This window comes from Corvus brachyrhynchos, unplaced genomic scaffold (genome assembly GCF_000691975.1).
Source record: "Corvus brachyrhynchos isolate BGI_N302 unplaced genomic scaffold, ASM69197v1 scaffold182, whole genome shotgun sequence".
NCBI lineage: Eukaryota > Metazoa > Chordata > Aves > Passeriformes > Corvidae > Corvus > Corvus brachyrhynchos.
The window spans coordinates 752,028-761,894 of NW_008236807.1; the positions used below are offsets into that span (position 1 = coordinate 752,028).

The window sequence follows — 9,867 nt, forward strand, 5'->3', positions numbered from 1 at the left end:
CGGCGGCAGCGGTGGCAGAGTGGGTTTTGGGGGGATGTGGGGAGTGGGGGTACCCGGGGCTGGCACTGAGGGGGGGTTTTACCCTCCAGGCCCTGGGGCTCTTCATTGAAGTGCCAGGATGAGCCCAGAGCTGGATCATCGCCTCGTGTCCCCGCTGGATGGGGTTTTTGGGGTGTTTTGGGGTTGTCCCTCGGTGTGGGCCGTGTCGGTGACCTGCCCGGGCACGGGGGATGTCCCCTCTCCACCGGCACAGGGACCGTGGCACCGGCGTGTCCCCAGCGCATCCCAGCCCGATCCCAGCTCCCGGAGCGGGCACCGCTGAAATCCCAAGGAGAAGACGTGCAGGAGCTGTCCCTGGGGACAGCAGGGAGTGTTTTCCATCTGGAAATGCGATCTTGGGAATCGTCACTCGCTGCAAAGTCACCGAGTCCCCTTGGCGCTGGAGCGGAGTTGAATTCCTAGATCGGAGGCTGATGTTTTTGGGGATCTCGCCTTCCTCATCCTGATGGAGGCAGGCTGGAAGGGCTTGGGAAAGGGCTGCTCAGAAAGCTGGCAAGGCCAAAGGGCCTGACTGGAAAAAAAGTGATGCCTGAACTGGTTCTGTGTCTAAAATCCCAGTGAGTCAGCGTGGAGCTGCATCCCCTGAGCCCTCAGTGCGCTTCAGCCGTGCCCGGCGTTCAAAACCAGCCCTTACTCCCTCCCTGCTCGTCGATATCCCGCATTATGAAGGGAATAAGGAACTCCAAAATCCAGCAGTTGGGATATTTGCTCCAACACGGGATTCAGGTGCCTTAACACAAGGTTGCATAATTGCTGGATAAATCAAGAAGCAATTCCTGGAAGAAGAGACCTGGCGTGGGGAGTTGTCTTTCCTTGCAGGGATTGCTCCAACCTCTGCCTCTCCTGCCTGGCTCGTGTTGCAGCATCAGTGACAGAAGAGGGATGAACCCTTTGGAAGCCAAAAAACCCCTTTGGATTAGGCTTCTTGCCACTTGTGTCTCCTCCAAGCAAACCTTAAACCAAAACTTTTGGCCCTGTTCAAAAACTGAATTATTCAAAGATGACTAAACTGTGGAGCAGCAAATTCCAAAAATCCAGTTGCAGACGTCAAGGAAAAGCTGCTTTTCACACAAAACCTTCTCTTAAGCAGTACCTCTCATCCACTTTAGGAATTCCTCTGTTCCTAACAGCTCAATTCCTATGCCTTTTACCAGCCCTGCTCACCTTTAGTCCCAAAATTGGGACAACACCAATTATTTCTTTGGGTCTTGGTGTATCTGGAAGGAAGAGTTCCTCCTGCAGATGAATGTTCCCATAATGAGCAAAATCCTGGAGCAGGATCACGGGGAAAAGGCAGTGAGGAGTAGTAAAGGTGACTGGGAAGAAATTGGCTCAGGATTTTTACGGAAAGTAAAGGAATGTGAAATGTTCAGTCTGGAGATCCCTGAGGGCAGACAAAAGACTTTAAACGCAGAGAAAAGGAGAGGAATATTTCTGCTGGCCTGTGGAGGCAGAACAAGAAATCTTGGGCTTGAATTGTTGTGGAAGGGAGATAAATTAGGGCCCAAAAATCAGATTTTCTCCTTTTCCACGTGGTGAAGTGGGATTGTAGGAGAGAGAGCAGGGAAATTTCCTGTTGGGAGGACTCTTATCAGTTGTCTACAGCTGAAGCAGATCTTGGGTTGATAGATCTGGATTTATCTCTCTTTTTAGGTGGATCTGGGTGAGGACTGTGAGCCAAAGAAGGAGCAGATAAAGCCCTTTCTTATCTCTCTCTTATCAGCCAGCGCATAACTCTGAGTGCCAGCATTGCTGATACCGTGGGGTCATGTCCAGGGATCTGGGAACTGGGAGGAGGCAAAGTCCAGTGCATGGAACCAGCCTTGGATTATCCCAGGTTTACAGCTCCCTTGGAGATAAGGTTGGAGATAAGGTTTGCAATCTTGGAGCTTCTTGCTCTGCTTCAGGGTCTCTTCTCTTCCCCCCACCCATCCCCCGCAAGGAACTTTTGGACCTTTTAACCTGAGGATTGAAGTTTTATGGATAATTACGCTGAGATGAATGTGGGAATTGGCACAGAGGGGAGTGGCTCAGGGTGGTGCCTATCCCTGGAAAAAGCAGGAGAAGGGGATTTTTCCAGGTGCTGTTTGGTGCCAGATGGGCCAGCCCTGCACTCACCAGGTTGCTGCTGCTTCTGAGAGCTCTGTGGGGGGACAGAGGAGAATTTGGAGGAGACAGCTTGGATATTCCTCGTTTTCCAGGGCATCTCCCAGCTTGAATCCTGCAAAACTGCATCCTGAACTGTCAGGGACAGCGCGTTCCATGAGGAAGCCGTGTCCTCGTGCAGCAGGGTGGGGAGCAGGATTCTCCCAGGAGTCCTTGGCTTCGGTTTCTGGGAAGGATTCCCTCAAATCCCTCTGTTTCCCACAAGCTTTCCCGTGATCTGTCCTGTCACGGCCTCCTCTGAGCTTCTGCTTCCCGGGAAATCCTTCCCTGCTCCCTGGAAGCTCCTTAGGGAGGATCAGGCTGCAGGGAGGGTTTGTTTGGTGTGGAAATTCCCGTTCCCACGGGATAAACACCAAGCTTGGGTTGCTGGGAGCTGGTGGCAATTCTGCATTCCTGGGTCCCTCTGAGGGGACAAAAAGGGACTTAGAGGGTCTCTCTTGAGCTCAGACAAAGTTTTGTGGCTTTTTTGAAACCTTGTGGAGTTGGTGTCACATTAACAGGATCCACGGATGTCACGTGGGATTTCCTGCCAGGACTTTTTGGGGTTCCTGTGAGGACTTTTAGTCCCTTCTTGAACCCACAACCAAAGGGGGTTTTTTGGCATCCAAAAAACACAGGGGAGCTGAAGCTTTTTTAGAGGAAATGGAGCAAATCTGAACCAGGGGCACTCTGCCAGCATGGACCTGACCTTGGCACTTCCCTCCTGCAGTGGGAATGAGGAATATTGGGATTTCCAGCTGCCTTTTCCTCCTGGATGGACTCAACCATTGATCACCTCCAACGAACACAGCAGCTTTTAGGAAGGGACAGAGTCCTCCTAAAGCCACTTCCCATGGGAAAGAGGGAGATCCAGCAGTTTTCTCTTTCACTTCCTGACCTGACTGACCAGTTTCTCCTTGGAAATGTTTGAGGAAACGCCTTGCAGGTGTTTGTACAAGTTCAGGTGAATAAATGCTGAGTAAATCTTCTCCAGGGTGATTCTCCTCTGGAAATACAGAGCTGTTGCCTCCTTTTGTTGGATCCCGATGTTTGTTCTCCATGGAATGGCTCTGATCCTTGTCTTTCCATGCCTGCAGGCAATTCCCAGGATGTGGGAACATCGTGACATTCTCCCAGTTCCTGTTTATTGCAGTGGAAGGTTTTATCTTCGAGGCCAACTTTGGGAGGAAGCGCCCGGCCATCCCCATCAGGTACAATCCCAAGGTTTTTCCAAGCAGGAATTGCCTGGCTCTCTCTTACCTCCAAAAAGCATTCCGTAAAATGGCTTTTCCACTTTTCCTGGCTAAGTCCCATCCATCCTGCAGCATCTGCAGAGCCACATTGGGAAGCTGTGAGGTCCGATAAAATACGCACTCGTCTATCGGGAATTTTTAATGGGAAACTGCTATCAGATCCTTCCCTGGCAAGGAACAGGGCAGAGTTTTGCACAGGGAAGAGTTTTCCGTGCTTAAAGAGCTTTTTATCTCTGGGATTTGGGATGGTGGGAGTGGGAAGGGAGAGTTTTCCTGGGAAATCACCCAAATTCCTTTTGCGTTTCTCCACTGGGGATGATCCTGGTGACAGAGCCGGGAGCTCTGCTGTGCTCCAGACCTTTCCATGCATGCCATGAGCATTCCTAAGGGGTCTCCCAGCATCTCAGGGAGGTTCCTGCACAGCTCCCAGATATTTTTCCATGTTTCAGGAACTATTTCATCATGGTGGCCATGTTCTTCACCGTCAGTGTGGTCAATAACTACGCCCTGAACCTGAACATTGCGATGCCGCTGCACATGATCTTCCGCTCGGTGAGCCCCGTCCTTCTCCTCCTCCTTTTCCATCATTTCTGCTGGAATTATCCCTGCTCCATGTGTCCTGCCTCCTGAGAGCACCAAACCCCTATGGAAGTCCTGAATTCCAGCTTGTGGCAGAGCAGCCTCGCTCCAAAGCTCAGCTCCAGGTCTCACTTCATGGTGTTGATCATTAAATTCCAGTTAAATGAACAGACAGGGAACAGGCTCGGACAGGCTTTGGAATTCCAAAGGTGAGGGGGAAGTGACAGTGACAAAACCAATCCCAGACTCTTGCTGGCCAAAGGGATCCAGCTTTCCCCTGCCACCGAGTGGTTCATGTTTTAGTCCGGAACATCCCAGGTCAGAGAGCTTGGATTTGGGATTTGGCCTGGTTCCACCTGGACAGGTCTTTGCTTTGGAAAAAAAACATTAAACTGCATCTTCACTGAAGTGTGGGTAGTTAAAACCCGAGGAAATGGAGCCCCAGCTGTTGGGAATAACAAAATCTCCTGGCTGGGGCTGTTTTCCCACAGCACATCCTGGGGGTGGAATATCTGGAGTCAGGAGAGGTGAAAAAGGATAAAACCAGCCCACACTGGAGGAGCCCTGTCCCACATGAACTCTCAGGGGTGGCTCTGGCCCTGCAGTCAATCCCTGGAGCTGAGCTCCCGTTCCCAGTTAAACCAGTGGGATTTGGCCACGTTCTGGTCACACACTGAGTGTCACCAGTGGGCAGACAAAAAATGGGGAGGTTTCCTGGCTAGGAGATCCAACCCAGTATCCTCATTCCCACCACCCAGCTCACCTTCTTTCCCTGGATGAAGGGACTCAGAATCATGGAATCATTGAGGCTGGAAAAGAACTTTAAACTTACGGAGTCCAACCATTCCCAGCACTGCCCAGGGCACCACTGCCCCGTGTCCCCAAGTGCCACATCCACAGGGCTTTAAATCCCTCCAGAGATGGGGACTCCAGCACTCCACCTTCCACCCAACCCTTTCAGGGAAGGAATTTTCCCAATATCCAACCCAAAGGAAGCTGTTCCTTCTCCCTGTCAGTTTTCCTGCTTCAAAGCTGGATTTCTTGTGGTGTTTTGGCATCCATCCCATTGAGTTTGTGGTGTCCCTTTGGGATGAGCATCCCGATCTGGGGAATTCTGGCCTGCTGACCTCCTGGTTTGTTTTTCCCTTCTTTCTTTTTCTTTTTTTCCAGGGTTCTCTCATAGCAAGCATGGCTCTAGGGATCATCATCTTGAAGAAAAGGTAAATCACAAACCTCAAACCTCTTCCCATATCATCGGGGAATGCTCTGCCAAGGCCTTAATCCTGGTGGGTGTTTTGTGCCATCACTTCTCCTGTTAAATACTCTGATTTTAATGATGGGAAACTGGGACACACAGCGTGGAGTAGAGGCTGCAGTAGCTCCTTCTGCCTTTTCACCTCTCCCTCATTTTTTTTTTTTTTTTGAGGGAATCATGGGCTGGGAAGAGATTTTACACAGCTGCAGCCCTTGTGTTCGTTCCTGGCTTTTCTGGAAGTGCTCCTGGGGGGATGCTGTGGCTGGCGTGGAGCTCAGTGCCTCCCTAGCAGCCCTTCTGCGGGGGGATTGTGGCTCCAGCAGTGCTGATAACACGTCGATAAGACACTGATAACGCTGCTGTTGTGGCTGGCACTGAGCTGTGCAGCACCAAGGCTGGAAGTACTGGGACAAATTCTTGGGAGAAAAGCTGCTTTAGGTGCTGAGCTGGAGTCAGCCGGCCCTCCCAGCAATTCCCAGGGTTAGGAAGTGGGAATGTGCAATTGGTTATCCCAGATTTGCGGGGGTGCAGTGGGGCAGGAATGAAGGGAAGCAGGGGATGGCCAGGAGCCAGGCGGGCTCGGTGACGTGTCCCTTGTCCCCTGCGCAGGTACAGCGTGTCCAAGTACGCCTCCATAGCCCTGGTGTCCCTGGGCATCTTCACCTGCACTTTCATGTCTGCAAAGCAAGTGGTAAGGACTGGGAAGGGTCGTGGCTGTGCACCCCAGCAGCTTCCTCAGGAATTCCCTTTGCCTGGTTATTCATGGGGACACGAGGTGTCTGCTACCTCTGCATCTGCTCCCCGAAAAGCTTTTCCTGCTGGTTTTGTTTTCCTGGGGTTTGGATGCACACGCACGTGGGATTTCATTTAATTCCAGGTGGCTCTTACCCTGTTCATGCTGCTTTTTTTCTGGGAATAAACCTCTTTTTTTTGGCCTCAGAGATAACAAAGAAGCTGCTTTTTCTTGCCTTGTGGTGCAGGCAGGAGCGGGTGAATCCTAAACAAAACTCAGCTTAAATCTTCCCGCTTTTCATCCCATTGTTGCCTTTCGGGCTGGGTTTTTCCAGGCCTGCTGTCATCCAGCCTGACCCTTAAATAAAGTGCCTGTGCTTGGAGAACAGGAGGGAGGGAAGCAAATCCATGTGGAACGTGGAGCTTTTCCTGGGTCAGCAGCCACGGCCTGGCCCCGTCAGCTGATGACAAAGAAATGGCACAGAGTGGTGGCCAGGTGAAAATTGGCTGCACTAATCCAGCTCTGAGAGATTGGGAATGAAAGGGAGCTGTCAAAGCTCCAAATTCCCTATCATCTCAGAGCTTTTTGTCCTCAGAGTGGCTGAGGAAGGGCTGGGCTCTGCAGCCTGGGCTCTGTGTTAATCCCGATCAATTCCCAGCAGGGCTGGAATTTTGGGATAGAGCTGACAGTGGTGGCAAAGGTGAATAATCTGATTTTCCCTGATCCACAGGGAAGAGCTGAGGCAAGTCAGGCTGCTGGGGTTGTACCCTCAGCCTGATTTCCTCAATTTCTTGACCACAAGCTCCTGGGGGGAGCTTGGCCAGAGCTCTCATTCCTTTCTACACACTCATCCCTGGGCTGGGGACACAGGAACCCGGGAATGGGATGGGGACACAGGAACCTGGGAATGGGTTGGGGACACAGGAACCTGGGAAGCATCCCTGGGCTGGGGACACAGGAACCTGGGAATGGGCTGGGGACACAGGAACCCGGGAATGGGATGGGGACACAGGAACCTGGGAATGGGTTGGGGACACAGGAACCTGGGAATGTGATGGGACACAGGAACCTGGGAATGGGCTGGCTTTGAGAGCTTTAAAAGTGCCACTGATTATTTTTGGGGTTAAAAGAGTTCAGTCTCTCTCTCAAGCCCAGGCATTCCTTTCAGGAAAAATCCTGCTATGATCCGACACTGCCGCTTTTTTGCTGGAATCTCTGCGTTCCCTGGAGCAGAGTGGGAAGTCAGTGGCTGCTCCCAGCTCTGCTCAGGTGGGAGGGAGGTCTGGGGCAGCTGCAGGGACCTGGTGGCTCGTGGTGACTCTTGTGTCTCCTCCCTCCAGGCATCTGACTCCAGCTTAAATCAAGAGGATGGACCCCAGGTTTTCCTCTGGTGGCTGCTGGGTACGTGAGGGCCACATTTCTGGGATACTGGCAGGACCCTTGGAATTCTCTTGGCAAAGAGAACACCTCCTTGGTGCAGAGAGGGAGAGGGGCTGGCCCTCATCCAGGTGTTCCTTCAGCACAAGATTTCATGGAGGAGGCTTTAAAGTCTGGCACTGGAGTTTGGTCTGGCTGCTTTGGTTGGTTTTTTTTTCCCCAAAAGCCAAATTTGGTGAGTTGCAGCTGCTTCCCTGGAGCTGTGCTGCAGGGCTGTGCTTCCCTTCCAGGCATTGCTGCCCTCACCTTCGCCCTGCTGATGTCTGCCAGGATGGGGATTTTCCAGGAGACGCTGTACCAGCGGTTTGGGAAGCACTCCAAGGAGGCCCTGTTCTACAATGTGAGTCCCTTCTGCTTCTCCTGCTTTTCCTGTACCTTTCCACTCCTGAACTGGCACAAAAAGGATCCCATGCTGGCAGGTTCACAGAATCACATGGAATCACCAGGTTGGAAGAGACCTCTGAGACCGCTGAGTCCAACCCATGCCCTAACATCACCTCAACTAAACCATGGCCCCGAGTGCCACATCCAATCTTTTTTTAAACCCTTCCAGGGATGGTGATTCCACCACCTCCCCGGGCAGACAATTCCAGTGGTTCACCACTCTTTCTGTGAAAAATTTATTTCCTAACATCCAGCCTGTATCTCCCTTGGCACAGCTTAAGGCTGTGTCCTCTCGTTCTGTCAGTGGCTGCCTGGAGAAAGAGACCGAGCCCCACCCGGCCCGTCAGGGAGTTGTAGAGAGTGATGAGGTCTCCCTTGAGCCTCTTTTGCTCCAGACTAAAACAGCCCCAGCTCCCTCAGTTGTTCCTCACAGGGCTTGTGCTCCAGGCCCCTCACCAGCCTTGTTGCCCTCCTCTGGATGAGTTCGAGCGTCTCCACATCCTTCCTGAGCTGGGGGGTCCAGAACTGGACACAGCACTCGAGGTGTGGCCTCACCAGTGCCCAGTACAGGGGAAGAATCCCTGCCCTGCCCCTGCTGGCCACACCATTCCTGATCCAGGCCAGGTGCCATTGGCCTTCTGGGCCACCTGGGCACACTGCTGGCTCATGTCCAGCCTGCTGTTGACCAGCACCCCCAGGTCCCTTTCTGCCTGGCCACTGTCCAGCCACTCTGTCCCCAGCCTGTAGCACTGCAGGGGTTGTTGTGGCCAAAGTGCAGGACCTGGCACTTGGCCTTGTTAAACCTCATCCTGTTGGACTCTGCCCATCCATCCCACCGTTCCAGGTCTCTCTGCAGAGCCCTCCTACCTTCCAGCAGGTCGACACACGCTCCCAGCTTGGTGTCGTCCGCAGATTTACTGATGGAAGACTCAGCACCCTCATCCTCAGGAAAGCACTGCACAGAACTGGCCCAGCACAGAGCCCTGAGGGATGCCCAGCCTGCCCCCCAATTGGTTGGAGCCTGCTCTCATCCAGCTGCTTTCCAGCAGGGAATTGGGGTGGATTCCCATCCCCTGATTCCCACCATGGGTTTGGTTCTCCCCCCAGCACGCGTTGCCGCTCCCTGGATTCCTCCTTCTGGCTCCCAACATTTACCACCACGCCGTGCTCTTCAACCAGTCTGGTGAGTGCTGTGCAGGGAATTCCGTGCTCCTGGACCTTCTTATCCTCTGGAAAGTCCTCTGGGAAGTTTCCTTCCTGCAGTTGTGCATGCTGGCATCTTGGGGTGCTCCAAGCCTTTTGAATTTTGAGGAATTTTCAGGAAGGAATTCCTGGCCGGGAAGGTGGGGAGCGGCTGGGCTGGAATTCCCAGAGCAGCTGTGGCTGCCCCTGGATCCCTGGAAGTGTCCAAGGCCAGGCTGGACATTGGGGCTTGGAGCAGCCTGGGACAGTGGGAAGTGGCAGGGGGTGGAATGGGATGAGTTTTAAGGAACCATTTCATGGTTAAAGCCCACGTTTCTCACCGATGCCCACACACACATCCAAGAGTGATCCCTGGGAAAAGGAATGTGGGGAGCTCAAAACTGGGAGTAACAGGACCAGATCCTCAATGAGGGATGTAAATATGGGTCTTTTGGGATTTTTTCTGCTGGCGCTCCAGAGGATTTGCCATGGGAGCACCATGGATTCATCCAGCACGACAGTCCTGACACCAGAGCTTTTCTCCTGATCTCTTTTTCCTAATTTTTCCTTATTTTCCATTCTTCCCTCTGGAATTTCAAGCAGAAGGGCTGCCTAAGGCTGCAGGGAGTCCTGGATCGTGGTAAATCCTGGGAAGGAGAGAGATTCCTCTCCTTGCATCCTCCTCCAGCAGTGACCTGATCCCATCCTTTTTCCCTGCAGAGCCGTTCCAGGTGCCAGTGATCGGCCTGACCCTGCCAATCATGTGGTTCTACCTCCTCATGAACGTCATCACCCAGTATCCTTTGTCCTTATTCCACTGGGGTGGCACACCAGGAATG

General features: G+C 52.7%; 1 protein-coding gene across 1 annotated transcript in view; it reads left to right on the top strand.

Annotated features, from left to right (window-relative positions):
* Positions 1-3,279: 3,279 nt before the first annotated feature.
* The window catches only part of SLC35B4 (solute carrier family 35 member B4), a gene marked incomplete at its 5' end in the record, with an annotated part of 9,352 nt that continues 2,764 nt past the window's right edge, over positions 3,280-9,867 (top strand). Inside the window, 8 exons of the mRNA XM_017728005.1 lie at positions 3,280-3,416; positions 3,908-4,010; positions 5,208-5,257; positions 5,902-5,983; positions 7,366-7,426; positions 7,693-7,802; positions 8,954-9,029; positions 9,749-9,824. Of these exons, the coding sequence (XP_017583494.1) occupies positions 3,280-3,416; positions 3,908-4,010; positions 5,208-5,257; positions 5,902-5,983; positions 7,366-7,426; positions 7,693-7,802; positions 8,954-9,029; positions 9,749-9,824 (695 nt within the window). The remainder of the gene's footprint in view (positions 3,417-3,907; positions 4,011-5,207; positions 5,258-5,901; positions 5,984-7,365; positions 7,427-7,692; positions 7,803-8,953; positions 9,030-9,748; positions 9,825-9,867) is intronic.